At 53.4% G+C, this 17511-nt stretch overlaps 1 protein-coding gene across 3 annotated transcripts in view; it reads left to right on the top strand.

Annotated features, from left to right (window-relative positions):
* Nucleotides 1-557: 557 nt before the first annotated feature.
* Nucleotides 558-17511, top strand: part of EVI5L (ecotropic viral integration site 5 like) — a 32436-nt gene continuing 15482 nt past the window's right edge. Inside the window, exons 1-5 of one of the 3 annotated variants that reach the window (XM_027547565.1) lie at nucleotides 558-734; nucleotides 15047-15230; nucleotides 16495-16684; nucleotides 17015-17239; nucleotides 17321-17395. In XM_027547565.1, the coding sequence (XP_027403366.1) occupies nucleotides 15094-15230; nucleotides 16495-16684; nucleotides 17015-17239; nucleotides 17321-17395 (627 nt within the window). In that variant the 5' untranslated portion in view covers nucleotides 558-734; nucleotides 15047-15093. Of the gene's footprint in view, nucleotides 735-15046; nucleotides 15231-15701; nucleotides 15800-16494; nucleotides 16685-17014; nucleotides 17240-17320; nucleotides 17396-17511 lie in introns of those variants that run through there. The other 2 variants (XM_027547564.1, XM_027547566.1) reach the window with 2 other exon arrangements.

Raw genomic sequence — 17511 nt, 5'->3', positions numbered from 1 at the left:
TTTCATTCAGGCCTTAAGTCCCACCGCCCGGGAGGGCACCTGCACAACAATATCGCAATCTCATTGGCCAGAAAGCGTTACTTCACCGCCCTCCTTCAGTGTCATTGGCTCGCTAGATGTCAATTTTCTTTATAGCGGCCCAACAGTTGCCATGGCCGAGGTTTGAGGGACAGATAATAATGGACGACCCAGGACGCCTCGTTATTGGGCAAAAAGCCCGGCTGTGGGCGGGGCTTAGCGCCAAACGCTCGCCTGCCTCTGCGGTTCCTCAGGGACGCAGTCTTTCCTCAGAGACACACCCCTCTCTCCTCGCTATTGGTCCTGCCAAGTGTTGATCAACAGGGCGCCACATTTCGATAGGCAAAACTACCCGTCCTTCACTGCTTCCCTAACTTCAATTCGCTTCTCTCCTTAAAGGCGGCAACCTTCTGGCCGTAGCCAGGGCCCGCCTTACGGTATGACCACAGATTGGCCAAACACGCCATCACTCCTTGGCAGTGGGCGGAGCCAGAGCGGCTGGGGGCGGTGAATTGGCTGACTGGGCCTCGGGGGCGGGGCAGCGGCTCCTGTCAGCGGGTGAAATGGCAGCGGAGGAGCCGGCGGCGACCGCGGTCCCGGGGGGCGGCTGAGGGGGCCGGGCCGGGCCGGGGCTGCGGGGCGAGCGACACGGCGGGGATCCGGCGGCGCGGCCCGGGACGGCGACACTCGGCATGGCGATGGCGCGCTCTTTACAGGTAGGTAGGCGGCGCGGGCCGGGCCTCCCGGGCGCCTTCTCAGGCCCGCGGCTCCGCGTTGCGGCCCATGGGGGCCGGGCAAGACCGGGACTCCGGGCCTCTTGCCCCGGCACCCGCCCCGGGAGCCCTCGGCACTCCCAGCACGGACACAGGCCGTCAACCTCGGGCCCTGGCCCCTGCACATCCTCGTTCCTGGAGCTTCCCGACCCCTCTGGGCCCCTCCCAGGACCCTTCCAGGTGCCCTCCCCCCCAACACTGCCCCCTTCCCGGGAGCCCCCACTCAGGCCCGTGACCCCCGCTCACCCTCTTTACTGACCCTCAGGACCCCTTTCCAGGCCCTTCAAGGCTCCCCCAGTCACCACCCCACAGACCCGCCCCCTACAAGCGCCCCCCCCCCAACCCCGACGCAAGCCCAGGACCCCCGTCCTCTCTCTCTCCGGATCCCCCAAGACTCCTTTCATCTGTAGACCCCTGGTCACGCCGTCCCTCTCCTCACTTCGTATCCCATCCCTGGGCCCAGACCTGCCCCCACCCCCTTAGATACCAGCCTTAGAGCCATACCCCTCCAGTCTGACCCCTCCTCAGCCTCTGTAAATCTGGATTCCTGCCCACAAGCCTCACTTCAGCCTTCTGGCCCATCTCCCACCCCCAGAAGACCCATGCCCAAGGGCACCCCTGAAAACCACTCCTGGGATACTCCCCACACACACCCCTGATCCTGATTCCCCTCGATTCCAGCTTCCTGAAAATCCACCCTCACCTTGTGCTCGGGACAGCCCAACAGATAGTCTGAACCCCCTCCCCAACCAGTGACACCCACCCCTCTGAGGGCCCCACTCACTTGCACAGACACACACACACATACACACACACACCTGAGAGCCAACAGAGGGACAGCTGTGAATCCTCAACAGCTCATACTAATATGAGTATGAGGGGCCCATGGTGGGTGTGATAGACAGACTGGACCCCTCATACACAGACATTCAGGAGCCCTTCACACAAACACACACACACAGAGTCTGACTCTTGGATCCCCAACACACACAGAAACACTTAAGACCTTCAACACAGACCCAGGCAGTTGGGAACCCCCCCAACTTGCCTCCCATACACACACACACACACACACACAACACACACACACACTTGCCTCCCATACACACACACACATGTGCATGCGCGTGCACACACACACACTTGCCTCCCATACACACACACGTGCATGCTCGTGCACGCTCACACACACACACACTTACTTCCCATACACACGTGTGCATGCACGCACGCACACACACACACACACACACACCTCCTCAGCACTTTAGCACTCCTCCTTGGAATTCATCTGCCCAAGTCCTCCTGGAAGCCGCCACCAGCTCCCAGCTCAGGCAGAGACTCCGATGTCAGCTGCCTGCCCTGCCCCAGGTGGCCAGCCTTTCCGTCCACACCAGCCTGCCTGAACCGGTGCCCCCACTGGGGCCTTGCAGGTGGCGGAGTGACCCAGAATCTCCCAGCATCCCTGTGGACACCTGCCCCAGACCTCTTCCCATTCATCCATCTCTCCCTATTTTTTACCCCTTCAGAGGAAAGGGTGCTCCCTCTTTCTCTCCCCTACCCCAGTCTCCCCCAAAGACCCAGTGCCTGCCCCCTGATTGATGCCACCCGTGGCAGAGGATGGGGTTGCCGGCTGCCCCTGGCCCCAGTCCTGAAGTCTGACCAGACTGGTAGGACCAGCATCCTGACCCCATCACGCCTGCTGGCCTCAGATGGCAGCAGCTACCCAGGTGCCGCCCCTGACTGACCCAGGAGTTCCTTCCCCCATGGCCAGTGTGTCATGAGAAAATGAAACAGCTTCCACCCACCCTGGCATTTGGGACCCGGTGGGGCTGGGTTTGGGCCTGCCAGAAGCAGGCAGCTCTTTGTTAAGGAATATTTTCAGATGGAAAAATGTGCTGAAGAGGCTTGTGTGGAACACGAGTGAGGAGTCGGCTTGGTTTTTGTTGTTTTTTTTTCCCCACCTTGGCCTGACTGGGATGGAGCTGGGAGACCTGTGTCCACATGTCTTTCTAGGTGCTCTTGCTCTTTCTGCCCAGCTGGCCCTGGCTGGCTGACCCACAGCCCACCCCGTCGTGTCCAACCTGTGGGTTCCCCTGGGCTTCAGCGGTCGCCCACAGGTGGTCCGGCCCTGGCACAGGAAGGGGGAAGTCACAGAGCGGTGCAGATCAGAGAACTGGGGAGACAGCGTGTCCAGGACCACAAGGTTGAGGAGGAGCCCCAGGTCCCCCCTAAGGGGAATCTGGATCAGTCCAGTGCTGCCTGCTGTCTCCTTCATCTGACCTGAGCCTGCCTGGAAAACCCCAGAGAAATAAGCCCAGCTTCTCTGTGGACATTCACCAGTGGTTTCTGGGTGGCTCTGGGGAAAACTGCATCTTGGCTTGAGGCCTTGACTTACTCATCTGGAAAATGGGGAGAGAAATCCCACAACCAAGACCTGGGACTTCAGGGGAGCCAGCGAGATTAGGATGTGTCCCTCAGTGTCTCCCTGGGCACCATGTGGAAGAGGGATCCAAGGGGTCTGTGGTGCTAGTAGAGTCACTGGCCTTCTCAGTCCCCTGGTTGTAATTCGCTGATGCCTCGGTGAATAGTGGCTGTCCTTCCATGGCTGGGCTATGCTTAGGGCTGAGAGACAGTCTGTTATGGGATTTGTGGTCACACAGGAACCTCCCAGAGGGACAGAGGGCAGTCGGGGGCCCACTGGCTGGCAATGCCCACGCCCCATGGAGCCCTCTGACGTGGGGCAGAGCGAGGTTTGTTCTGTCCACGTGCTGAAGGGAGGAGAGAAGCGGAGACTCCTGAAGGTCACAAGGCACACAGGAAGCAAACTCCACAGCCTTGCTGGGGAGGGGGAGACTTTGTGCTGATGCACTGGAGTCAGGAGCCTCCCAGGACAGACTGTGAGCTCCTCAGGAAAAAACAAGAAGGCTCCCAAGGAGGGCTGGTGAGCCCTTTTACCCTGGTCTGGGGTCCGGGGTGGGTCTTTGTGTCTGTGCTGTTGACATAGGGTATAGGGGGCACAGAGGATCCTGATCTCAGTTTCCCCTTGCAGAATACAGGTGCTGGTTGTTCCAGGTGAGGCCCCCAACAGTGAACTGGGAATTGAGCCAGGGGTTAGGGTGTGAAGGAATGTCAGGTGTGGCCCATGCCCTGTGTCTAAAGCCCCTCTCTATTTCAGGAGGCCAGAGCTGAAACCAGTAGCTCATGCCAATCAGGCTGTGCCATGTGCCATGCCTGGTGCCAGCCCCATTTACATATCATCTCACTTAATCCCCCCAAACCACCCAGAAGAAACGGCATTCCAGCCCCTGCCCTGACCACCACATCCCCTGTGGAAGCAGGAGACAGATTAATGGATGGCATGTGCTGGGAGCAGAGGGAAGGGCCCGGCGCATCCCAGAGGCATCAGGGAAGGGGGAGCAGGGATGACATATGAGTTGGGAGAGGAGCTCTCTGGTTCTCCAGGCAGGCGTGGCTGGGAGGGGCATTCAGGCAGCCCGAACGCTTGGCCCAAGGCCTGGGCAGCAGGAGCAAGCGTGGCGAGTACAGGGAGGTGCGCCTCCTGGGTGGGTTTCATCCTATACACCTTCATGTCCTGCATGCAGTCCACGGGGCAGATACTGGGGGACCCTCCCTGGTCAAAGGGGTCAGTATTTGGAACTGAACTTGGAACAGCAGTCAACCCTGCCCTGCCCAGGGATGTCTACAGCACACATGCTGTAGAAGCCGAACACAGGGCAAAGGGGAGGTGAGTTAGGAGAGCTGACTGCCAGAGCCAAGGAAGAGATTGGGCCCTCCAGGGAGATCTCAAGGACCTCACTGGCACAGTTCACCTGCACTTCTATTTCATTTCTCATCATGATGTGTTGGTGAGATAATTTCTTTTCTTTTTCTTTAATCTTTTGGCTGTGCCATGCGGCATGTGGGAACTTAGTTCCCCAACCAGGGATCAAATCCATGCCTTCTGCATTGGACACATAGAGTCTTAACCACCGGACCTCCAGGGATGCCTCCATGAGATTGTTTCATTGGCGGCTGTTTTCCAGTCCACAAGTCCCACAAGGGCAAGGCACATGTCTGTTCATGGCTGAGTCCAAGGCGAGAACAGGGCATGCAGAAGATGTTCAGTAAACACTTGGTTGATTTCAGGAGCTGAGCATCCTCCCTATTCACTCACTTCTGCAAGAGGGCCTGGATCTCTTCTGCAGAAAGAGGTTGTGTCCATCTACTTGGAGAGCCCCCTAAGACAGGGAAGATGCACCCCACCCCAGCCCCCAGCCTAGCCAGCCTTCACAGCAGGAAAGCTACCATCTTGACTTGAAGAGCCAAGAACCTGCACAGGATGCCATTTCTCTTACTCACTTGTCCCTGGAGGGCTTCTGGGGGCTTTAAATTGTTTTCTTTGTCATCCTCAGGGACACTGAAATATAGAGAAATGAAGGATTTGCCTGGAAGGAACTTGTGACAGTGGCAGGAAGTATTAGCTGCTAACATGAAGGATAGTAAAGTTTTGGGGGTTTTTTAGGTCAGAAGAGATTCCAATGGTCATAATGGTCATCTGCCCCTCAGATTTTAGCCTGAGGTTGTTTATTGCTGCTGCTGTTACTACTAATAAAGATGATTATAGTTTTACTGCATTTAACATTTAAACAGAGCCACCACAGAAGGGATGGGCCTGCTGAGGAGGAGAAGTTTGTTTCTTCAGTCCACAAATGTCAGATGCCTGATGGTCCACTGGATGCTGGGGATCCAGTAGTGGGCAGGTCAGCCCCTGCCCTCATGGAACTTTCCAGCCAAGAGAATATTACAGGCCAGTTCCCCTCCTAGGCACTTGACAGGTTTTAGCTTGTACATTCCTCACAACAAAACCCATGAAGTCGGTACTATCATCAGCCATGTTTTCAGATGAGGAAATTGGCATAAAGTGCATCATACCCAGATCAGAAAGCAAGAAACTGGGAGAAGAGGGATTTGAACCCAGGCTTCTGGCCCCAAAGTTCTCCTTGGAGACCAGGAGACCTGGGATCGTTATCTACACACATGACTGGGGTGGGAGGTACATGGACATGGAAACATTCTGTGTGGCACAGAGGAGAGGCTAGAACTGGGGATGAGAGGAGGGCTGGCAGTGACCACCTGGATTCCAGCAGCCATCCTTGTTACCCAAGGGGCAGCTCGCCCATCAAATGCCCACCCCATTGCCAAGGGAAAAGAGCCCAAGACATCAGAGTCAGGGTGGTCTGTGTGGCTCACCTGACAGTCCATCAGGCTGGGTAGATGGAGTCAGGTATCTTTGAAGACTTCAGGTTCAGAAATGATTCTATGTCCCTATAATCATTAGAGGTAGAGCAGGGGACCTCCAGGCCAGGGACCAGTACTTCCTGTCAAATCAGTGGCAGCATTAGATTAGAAATAAAGTGCATGATAAGTGTACTGTGCTTGAATCATCTTGAAACCATCCCCCCGAACCCCTGGTCCATGGAAACACTGTCTTCCATGAAATCAGTCTCTGGTGCCAAAAAGGCTGGGGACTGCAGAGGTAAGAAGCTGGGGTGGGGGCTGGGGGGCAGAGGCAGAGCAGGTAGGGAAACAAAATTAAAGGGACTATGGGGTCTTTCTTCCTGCCTCAGAATGATGGAGCACACACACTCACTCTCCCGGGTGAAAAAGAGTAACTCATTTACAGAGTGCCCACTGCACTCCATGTTTTACGTGAGTTATTTCTAAAGTATGCAGAGAGTGGCAGCTCAGCAGATCAGCTTGGGGTCAAGACTCTAGAGTCAGAAATCCAAGTGCAGGGAATTCTCTGGTGGTCCGGTGGTTAAGACTCCGTGCTTTCAGTGCTGAGGGCTCAGGTTCGATCCCTGGTCAGGGAACTAAGATCCCTCAAGCCATGTAGCGTGGCATGAAAGAACAAAATGAAGTGATTAAAAAAAAAAAAAAAGTACTTGAGTCACTCAGTATTTTAAAAAAGAAATTCCAAGTGTAAATCCTTCCCCTAGCGCCTCATCTGGAGACCCTGTGAGTGACACTCTACCCACAAGGGGGCCTCTCACTTATTACCACTGTCCTGGACTTTTCTGTCTACCCTGGTACAGAACCTTCTCTCTCTCTTTTTAAAAAATTTTTAAATAGGCTTTAGGGACTTCCCTGGTTGGTCCAGTGGTTAAGACTCCACAATTCCACTAGTTGTAGTGGAGGAGGCACTAGTTGTATCCCTAGTCTGGAAACTAAGATCCCACATGCCTCATGGTACAGTCAAAAAATAATAAAATTTTAAAATAAAGTAGACTTCGTTTTCAAAACAGTTTTAGGTTTACAGAGAAATTAAGAGAGCACAAAGTGCTCACACAGAGCCCACACCCACACCCAGTTTCCGCATTAGTAACGTTATCTGCTATGTTTGTTATAATGAATGGACCAGTATTCAGTTCAGTTCACTTGCTCAGTTGTGTCTGACTCTTCGTGACCCCATGGACCACAGCACGCCAGGCCTCCCTGTTCATCACCAACTCCCGGAGTCTACTCAAACTCATATCCATCGAGTCTGTGATGCCATCCAACCATCTCATCCTCTGTCATCCCCTTTTCCTCCTGCCTTCAATCTTTTCAAATGAGTCAGCTCTTTGCATCAGGTCACCAAAGTATTGGAGTTTCAGCTTCAACATCAGTGCTTTCAATGAACACTAAGGACTGATTTCCTTTAGGATAGACTGGTTGGATCTCCTTGCAGTCCAAGGGACTCTCAGGAGTCTTCTCCAACACCACAGTTCAAAAGCATCAATTCTTCGGTGCTCAGCTTTCTTTACAGTTCAACTCTCACATCCATACATGACTGCTGGAAAAACCATAGCCTGATTAGACAGACTTTTGTTGGCAAAGTAATGTCTCTGTTTTTTAATATGCTATCTAGGTTGATCATAACTTTCCTTCCAAGGAGTAAGCGTCTTTTAATTTCATGGCTGCAGTCACCATCTGCAGTGATTTTGGAGCCCTAAAAAATAAAGTCAGTCACTGTTACCACTGTTTCTCCATCTATTTGCCATGAAGTGATGGGACCAGATGCCATGATCTTCGTTTTCTGAATGTTGAGCTTTAAGCCAACTTATTCACTCTCTTTCACTTTCATCAAGAGGCTCTTTAGTTCTTCACTTTCTGCCATAAGGGTGGTGTCATCTGCATATCTGAGGTTATTGATATTTCTCCTGGAAATCTTGAGTCCAGCTTATGCTTCATCCAGCCCAGCATTTCTCATGATGTACTCTGCATATAAGTTAAATAAGCAGGGTGACAATATACAGGCTTGATGTACTCCTTTTCCTATCTGGAACCAGTCTGTTGTTCCATGTCCAGTTCTAGCTGTTGCTTCCTGACCTGCATACAGATTTCTCAATAGGCAGGTCAGGTGGTCTGGTATTCCCATCTCTTGAAGAATTTTCCACAGTTTATTGTGATCCACACAGTCAAAGGCTTTGGCATAGTCAATAAAGCAGAAATAGATGTTTTTCTGGAACTCTCTTGCTTTCTTGATGATCCAGCGGATGTTGACAATTTGATCTCTGGTTCCTCTGCCTTTTCTAAAACCAGCTTGAACATCAGGAAGTTCATGGTTCATGTATTGCTGAAGCCTGGCTTGGAGAATTTTGAGCATCACTTTACTAGTGTGTGAGATGAGTGCAATTGTGTGGTAGTTTGGGCATTCTTTGGCATTGCCTTTCTTTGGGATTGGAATGAAAACGGACCTTTTCCAGTCCTGTGGCCGCTGCTGAGTTTTCCAAATTTGCTGGCATATTGAGTGCAGCACTTTAACAGCATCATCTTTTAGGATTTGAAATAGCTCAACTGGAATTCTATCACCTCCACTAGCTTTGTTCCTAGTGATGCTTCCTAGGGCCCACTTGACTTCACATTCCAGGATGTCTGGCTCTGAGTGAGTGATCACACCATTGTGATTATTTGGGTCATGAAGATCTTTTTTGTAGTTTTTCTGTGTATTCTTGCCACCTCTTCTTAATATCTTCTGCTCTGTTAGGTCCATACCATTTCTGTCCTTTATTGTGCCCATCTTTGCATGAAATGTTTCCTTGGTATCTCTAATTTTCTTGAAGAGATCTCTAGTCTTTCCCATTCTATTGTTTTCCTGTATTTCTTTGCACTGATCACTGATGAAGGCTTTCTTATCTCTCCTTGCTATTCTTTGGAACTCTGCATTCAAATGGGTATATCTTTCCTTTTCTCCTTTGTTTTTGGCTTCTTCTTTTCACAGCTATTTGTAAGGCCTCCTCAGGCAGCCATTTTTCTTTTTGCATTTCTTTTTCTTGGGGATGGTGTTGATCCCTGTCTTCTGTACAATGTCACGAACCTCCATCCATAGTTCATCAGGCACTCTGTCTATCAGATCTAGTCCCTTAAATCTGTTTCTTATTTCCACTGTATAATCGTAAGGGATTTGATTTAGGTCATACCTGGATAGTCTTGTGGTTTTCTCTACTTTCTTCAATTTAAGTCTGAATTTGGCAATAAGGAGTTCATGATCTGAGCCACAGTCAGCTCCCAGTCTTGTTTTTGCTGACTGTATAGAGCTTTTCCATCTTTGGCTGTAAAGAATATAATCAATCTGATTTCAGTGTCAGTCATCTGGATGTCCATGTGTAGAGTCTTCTCTTGTGTTGTTGGACCAATATTGATACATTATAATTAACTAGATGGTAACATGGTAAAGAATTCACCTGCAAATGCAGGAGATTCAAGAAATGCAGTTTTCTATCCCTGAGCCCAAAACTTTCCCTGGAGTAGGAAACTGGCAACCTACTCTTAGTGTTCTTGCCTGAAAAATGGACAGAGGAGCCTGGAGGGCTGCAGTCCATGGGGTCACAAAGAGTCAGACACGACTGAGCGCCTGGGCACACACATGATTGACTAAAGTCCGTATTTTATTCAGATTTCCTTAGCTTTTCCCTTTTTCTGTCTTAGGACCACATCCTGGATCCCACAGGACATTTTGTCATCACATCTCCTGAAACTTCTCTTATCTGGGACAGCTTGCTTAGGCTTTCCTTGTCTTTGATGACTTTGACAGTTCAGGAGGACTAGTCAGCAATGCTCTAAAGCATCTCTTACTCTGGACTGGTCACATGATTTTCTCATAGTCTTGGGGAGGAAAACACAGAGATGAAGGGCCCTTCTCATGTCAGCATATTAAGTGCACATGCTCTCCACGTGACTTATCACTAATCCTGTTGACCTTGATCACCTGGCTGAGTGACAGAGGGACTTTTCTCTTGATTCATCCAGCAAAGACATCGAGTACCTGCTAACGGCCAGATGCTGCATTAGAGGCTTGGATTAAAACATTAAGAAGACAAGCTTTTGCCCCCAGTACGTTTATGACCCAGTAGGGCAGGCCGGTGGATATACAAAGAATTGCTGTAGAATGTGTCTCGGGGGACTTCCCTGGTTCTGCAGTGGTTCAGAATCTGCCTCCCAGTGCAGGGGATGTGGGTTCAATCCCTGGTGGGGGAACTAAGATCCCACATGCCTGGTGCAGGTAAGCCCGTGTGCTGCAGCTACTGAGCCTGTCAGCCTCAACTAGAGAAACTCATGTGCCACAGCAAAGATCCAGTGCTGCCAAAAGAAACCCAAAAGTGTGTGTTGGGCTGGGGTGTAGGGTTAGATATTTTCAGAGAGAGGGGAGAAAAGTGAGCCCGCATACTGGGGGCGGTGGGGTGGGGGGATTTACCAGGAAAGAGTTCACCAGAAAAAGTCTGTTCCTTTTTATGGGTGAATACTATTCCGTCATATAGATAGACCACATTTCACTTACCCATTCATCCACCAATGGACATTTGGGTTGTTTCCACTTTCTGGCTATTGTGAACAATTGTATACAGGTTTTCATGTGGATGTATATTTTCCGTTCTCTTGGGTAGAATTCCTAGAAGTGGAATTGCTGGGTCATATTGCTAACACTTTTTTTTTTTTTTTAAGAGACAGCCTATTTATTTATTTGACTGCACTGGGTGGGCCTTAGTTGCAGCACACAGGATCTTTTCAGTTGCATCATAAAGGATCTTTAGTTGCAGCATGTGGGATCTAGTTCCCCAAATCGGGACCAAACCCCAGTCCCCTGCACTGGGAGCATGGAGTCTTAGTCACTGGACCACCAGGAAAGTCCCATATTGGTAACTGTCTACCTTTCTGAAGAACTGCCAGACTGTTTTCCACTCTTGTTGTTCAGTCGCTAAATCATGTCCTAATCTTTGCTACCCCAAGGAGTGCAGCACACTAGGCTCCGCTGTCTTTCACTGTCTCCCAGAGTTTGCTCAAACTCATGTCCATTGTGTTGGTGATGCAATCCAACCATCTCATCCTCTGTTGTCCCCTTCTCCTCCTGCCCTCAATCTTTCCCAGCATCAGGGTCTTTTCCAATGAGTCAATTCTTTGCATCAGGTGGCCAAAGTATTGGAGCTTCAGCTTCAGCATCAGTCCTTCCAATACATATTCAGGGTTGATTTCCTTTAGGATTGACTGGTTTGATCTCCTTACAGTCCAAGGGACTCTCAAGAGTCTTCTCCAGCACCACAATTTGAAAGCACCAATTCTTCAGTGCTCAGCCTTTGTTATGGGCCAACTCTCACATCCATCCATGACTACTGGAAAAACCATAGCTTTGACTATGCGCACCTTTGTGGGCAATATGATATCTTTGCTTTTTATGCTGTCTAGGTTTGTCATAACTTTCCTTCCAAGGAGAAAGAGTCTTTTAATTTCCACTGTGCCTCATCTTTTATTCCATGGGTTTCTCTCAATCAGTCATAGTAAGCTCGGGTGATCATTTCTAAGTCTCTTCTCCTCCCTGTTCCACATGCTCTGGGCGGGCAGGGGGCTGTGTCTCTCTTTGCCCAGCAGTCTTCAGTCCTCACCTCGGTGAGGTGAGGAAAAAGAAGGGAAAAGCTAGGGACATGGGTGTCACAATCACAGACAAGCCTTTCTGTTCATTTAAGTCCTGAAAACACCACCACCAAGGGCCTGAAGGGATAAGGGCCAAGGCAAGGCCTGTGGAAGAAGGGGCCTCTCGCTGGGCTGAGACAGAGGGGGAGCCCCAGGAGGCCAAGGAGCCCAGTGTCTCAAAACTATATGGGAGTGGACTTTGAGAAGGAGAAAGTGTAGGGGATTTCCCTGGTGGCCCAGTGGTTAAGACTCCAAGCTCCTAGTGTAGTGGGCACGGGTTCCATCCCTGGTCAGGGAACTAAGATCCCACAAGTCACATGGCATGGGAAAAAATTATATTAACAGAAAAAAAAAAAGTATCAGGAGGAAGAAGCATGGTTGTCAGTGTCCAAACGCTCCTGCAAAGGAGGAGAAAAGAGAGGTAGAGGGACCCTGGCATCTGGACCTTTTTGTACCAGCCCCACCCCACCCCTGGCCCCAGCTCACCAGCAGTCTCCTCCCACTCCTCTGGCTTGGCTCAGCCTCCAAAGCCATGCAGCCAGCGTTTGGGGGCATGGAGGGTAGTGGTGCCAGCAGAGGCTGTGTTAGGTGGCCCACCACCCACTCTTTAGGCCGGGACCCTGCTTTGGGTGGCCACAGTGGAGCAGAAACAAAGGGCATTGAAGTTGAAGCTCTTGAGAGGCTGGGACCCCAGACCTGGACGGTCTGTGTGTGGATCTCAGAAGCTAGTGGCTCCTCAGCACTCGAGGGGACCTGCCTTGTCTCTCTGTCTCTGTGCCCAGCCAGCAAAGGGTGGGACGGCTGCATATGCCCTGAGGAGGTGGGGGCTCATTCACCTGGTTCCACTCCACATCCCTGTCCCTAGGACAGTGCAGGCCCTCAGACAACACCCAGTAAGTGCCAGGGGAGGAGAGGCTGAGCCAATAAGAGTCCAGGTGCTCGGAATAGAGGGGGGTGGGAGACAGGCCTCCTCACAGAGCTCCGAGGGCAGAGAGCCCGCATCCATTCCTGTCTACTGGATTCAGGCATGGGGAGCCTTGGTCAGTGCAGGAAGGGTGTGTGTGAGTGTGTATGTGTGCGTGTGTGGGCAAAGGGGTGTGTGGGTGTAAGATAGCGTGTGAATGTGTATCTGAGTGTGTAGGCGTGCGATTGTGTGTGTTTCAGAGCATGTGTGCATGAGCATGCAAGACTGTGTATTAGTGTATCCGTGTATTGATATGTGAGATGGTTTGTGAGTGGGAATAGATCTGAGTGTGTGGGGTGTGAAGTGTGGGTAAATGTGAGTGTGTGAGTGTGAAGTAATGTGCGTGCATCAGCTTTCAGGCTGCACAGTGTTTAAAGAGTTGGGGGTGAGTCAAGAGAAAGTGCCTGAGGGATTGGAAGATCCCACCTCTCAGACCGCACATTTCAGCACTGAGTATGGGATCAGGTTTATTTCTTGTGTGAAATACACATTAATATGTGATAAGTATCTGAGCAAACTCTGCGAGCAGATGGCCCGAGTTGTTTCTTTTCATCAGAAACCCAGAGCTGAACCACTGGGCTCTTTTCAGGCCAGGGTGTTGGGTAGTGGGGGTAGGGTGGGGGAAGGCAATGCACTTCTGAGATTAGGGTTCCCCTGGGCACAGCAGGGAAACAGTGGGCCCCAGCCCCAGCCACATGTGGCCTTTGTCCCCGAGCCCCACATGCCTCCTCAAATCCAGCTGTGCTTCCAGGGCTCTGATCCTTCTCTCCACCTCTCCTCTCCCACCCCAGTCCTGATGTCAGGAAACCCACACAGCCTTTCCTGCCCCTGCCTGCCCACAGAGAGCCTTCCAAGTCAGCACTTCTTGTCCGCAGCCCATCTCTGTCCCGCAGCCACAGACTGACTCTGCGGGAAGCCCCAAGCGGCCCCCACGGTCCCTCTCTCAGGAATGATCAGCTCCTGGCTTGGAGGTGTATGTGGCTTGGTCTTCAAGGCAGGTGGTCCCCGGGCCAGGCAATGGGAGGAAAAGTTCTTCCAGTTCTGAGGGGAGCCATCACCTCAAGTTTGTACTGCTCACTAAAGCTAGAGCCCTTGGTGCCCACCCAACTCGGGGGGCCCTCGGGGGCCAGAGGGAGAACCAGTTCCCTGGGGAGCCACAGAGTCCTGGGGTGAGAGAGTTCTGGGCACCCCTACGAGGTGAAAGAAAAATGGTGTCCCCCTTCCACCCCATGACAGCCCTGGGAAAGGAGACTAGAATCAAGTGCATGGCCAGGGTCAAGTCCCACCGACCTGTGGGCTTGCAGGTGTTGGTAGGGGGCTGAACTTGGGCTGTGGGAAGGTGCCCAGTGACCTGAGGGTGCCAGGCAGCTATGTTTTTGTCCTGTCACTGTCCTGCTGCCACCTAGGGGACAAGATGCCCCTTCTCCAGAAACTGGCCAAGAGCCCCTCTGTGGTTGAGCTGTCCGAACCCTCACTGGGGTCCAAGGGAGCCTCACTTCAGACGCTGGTCCATTTGAGTCCAGAGCCTCTGTTTTTGGCATAGTGCTGAGCCACCTCTCCTGGGGCTGGCAGAGGGGAGATGCCAGTGTCCCTGAAGCTCCCAGGAGGGTGGGATCACACCCTCCACAGGCAGAACAGCAGAGATGGGCCAGCATCAACCTGGTACATGGCAGGCCAAGATCAGGACACCGACCAGAGCCTGTGCCTCGCTCTGCGGCCGCCAGAGCACAGATTCCCAGCACTTGGACGTGCCCCTGGCTTCCCAGCCCAGGAAGAGTTGGCTCTTCTGGCCATTGGCAGCACCAGACAATTAACAGTAGAGAATAATTGCTTTCTGGCTGTGCCAGCAGCCCACTCTGGTTGATGAGACAGGGCAGGTCGGATGCTGAGGCAGGGCTCTCAGGTCAGACCACAGCTGGGGACAGGGACCAAGGCTGACTAGAACAGGCACCAGAGCAGGGACGTCTGCAGGTCCTGGCAGGGGCCCTGAGTAACAAGCAGCCTTGGCCCCTGGCCCTGCTGAAGACTCAGGGGTGTCTGCTGAGAGTTGGTGTCCATGCCCAGGGAGAGCAGAATAGCACAGGCCCTGGCCGTGGCCCTCCTTACTCCTCGCTGGCGTCTGCACCATAAAAGTGGGGAGCCTAGTAGCCAGCACCTGGAGCAGAAGGAGCTAGCAACTGGACCGGGGTGCCTGGGACAAGGGGTGACCAAGTGGACAGACCCAAGGTGGGAAGCCTGGGGTGAGGAGATGTCTCAGGTGATCAGCAGGCTCACTGGTCCAGAGCCAGCAGGACAGGGCGGGCACCCCTCCCAGTGCTGATCACGCATCTCTGGTCCCCAGACAGTTCTGTGACCTGACCCTGCTCACAGCTGAGGAGCCTGACCGCCATGGCGAGCCCCACTCTGAGCCCCGACTCCTCATCCCAGGAGGCCCTGTCAGCCCCCACCTGCTCCCCCACCTCTGACTCCGAGAACCTCAGCCCCGATGAGCTGGAGCTGCTGGCCAAGCTTGAAGAGCAGAACCGGTGAGTTGGTCCCTGGGGGACCAGGTGGGTACAGCCTGGGCCCCAAACGGAAGCTCCTGGGTGTCCCCTGCACTCAGAGCCCTAGGCCAAGTAACACTTCCACTGAGGCTAGCATTTGCCATCACCTCCCAACAGACGTTCTCCCATTCAGATGAGAAGATCATGGGATCAGGGCCCAGTGAGCCCCGCCTGCACTTTCAGGCCTTTGTTGTAGGAAAGCGTAAAGCTTCTGACTCTGGAACTGGCCCTTCCCAACCTTCTTCTCTGGCTCAGCCCCTGTTTTAAAGTGTGGGTTTTATTATTATGCCAGGAAGTCGAGGCCAGCAGATCAGGAGATGACCCCAGGAAGTCTGGGGACTTCCCTGGTCAGCATTTAGAATGCTGAGCTTGGGTTCAATCCCTGGTTGGGGAACTAAGATCCTGCATGCCATGTGGTGAGGCCAAAAAAAAAAGACAGTTTGTTACTCACAGATTCCAAGAGGAGGGGCACAGCGCACCACGAACCCTGTAGGGCCACCCGGGGAAGCACCAGGACCAGTCAGGAGGCAGAGGGAGTGAGAAAAATGTAGGTGAGAGCTTTTATTGTGGTTTCCGCCAGGAGTGGTGAGGCAGTGTAATCAGGGTTAGGACTGGCTAGTCTGAGTAACTTCAGCAAGCTGGGGCACAGGGTCTGGGCCTATTAGTCTAGAATCCGGCCCTGGGTAATTAGGGCAGAGGACAGTGGCCCTGAGTGCTAGCACCTAACAGAGGTGGTTGGTTTGTGGACTCTGGATTGGTTGGTTTGCATATGATAGGTGCACTGACAAGCAAGTCTGTAACCATTTCTGCCGATCTGCTAGGCCTGGGAGGGGCTATCCCTCCAGGGTCAGGGAGGCCCCAGATGTTAGAGCATCAGAAACAGCTGGTTAATGCAGCCTCTTGTGAGCCGTGGGCCCCCAGCTAGCCACTCACCCTCTCTGTACCTCATCTGTAAACACATCTTAACAAAGCCTGCCCCTCGGGACTAAATGAGCTGATCCCCAAGCTTCTCAGCCCAGGGCACAAAGTGGGACACATGCATGGCAGCCTCTCCAGGGACCCAGGATCAAAACCAGGGCTCAGAGAGGTTAGAGCACCAGCCAAGGTCACACAGCAAGTGCCATGCAGGAAGAACAACTAAGACCCAATCTGGGACCCTAGGGAGGAGGGGCTGGGCTCTCTGGGGTCCAAGAGCTGGGGCTGGAAGTACCTGCAGCCACCCCTCACCCCCTGCCTGCCCACCTAGGCTGCTGGAGGCCGACTCCAAGTCCATGCGCTCCATGAATGGCTCCCGGCGGAACAGTGGCTCCTCGCTGGTGTCCAGCTCCTCAGCCTCCTCCAACCTGAGCCACCTGGAGGAGGACACGTGGATTCTGTGGGGCCGGATAGCCAACGAGTGGGAGGAGTGGCGACGCCGGAAGGAGAAGCTGCTGAAGGTGGGGGGACTGTGGGCCCGGGGCAGGCTGGTCAGTGGCTGGGGGCGGGCAAGGTCCAGGGCTGGAGGTGTGCCTGGTGGAGGGTGGGGAGGAGGGAGAGTGGGCGGGGCTGGCCTCCCAGACACCCCCACCTGCTTCCCACCCGTGTGCTCCGTGACAGGCTGGAGCACTGTGGCACTCTGTGCCATGAGGTGGCTTAGCCAAGCTCTCTGGGCCTCCGGGGAGGCGTGGACAGGCCCCATCTCCAAGGCCCGGCTGGACGGCCCTGGGGAGGCCACTCTGGGACTGGATCCAGCCCGGTCTTCCGCTCCCCCTCTGACCGGTCTCCAGGAGCTGATCCGCAAGGGCATCCCACACCACTTCCGGGCCATCGTCTGGCAGCTCCTGTGCAGTGCCACAGACATGCCGGTTAAGAACCAGTACTCAGAGCTGCTCAAGATGTCGTCCCCCTGCGAGAAGCTCATCCGCAGGGACATCGCCCGCACCTACCCAGAGCACGAGTTCTTCAAGGGCCAGGACAGCCTAGGCCAGGAGGTCCTCTTCAATGTCATGAAGGTGAGCCCTGGCCCTGGAGAGATGCCCTGTGGTTGCCAGCCCGGTGGGACCCCGCCCTGACTCCCGTGCGTTCCCGTGCAGGCCTACTCGCTGGTGGACCGGGAGGTGGGCTACTGCCAGGGCAGTGCCTTCATCGTGGGCCTGCTGCTCATGCAGGTAGGTGGCCTGGGCTAGCCCAGCCCGCTCTGTCGGTCCCCACCTCTGTCGGAGGTGGACAGAAGCAAGTGTTCCCTCCATCAGTGTAGGCCTGGGGTCAGAGCTTCCCCCTGCCC

The sequence above is a fragment of the Bos indicus x Bos taurus genome, chromosome 7, assembly GCF_003369695.1.
Source record: "Bos indicus x Bos taurus breed Angus x Brahman F1 hybrid chromosome 7, Bos_hybrid_MaternalHap_v2.0, whole genome shotgun sequence".
Lineage (NCBI taxonomy): Eukaryota > Metazoa > Chordata > Mammalia > Artiodactyla > Bovidae > Bos > Bos indicus x Bos taurus.
This window is presented reverse-complemented; position numbering and strand designations above follow the sequence as displayed.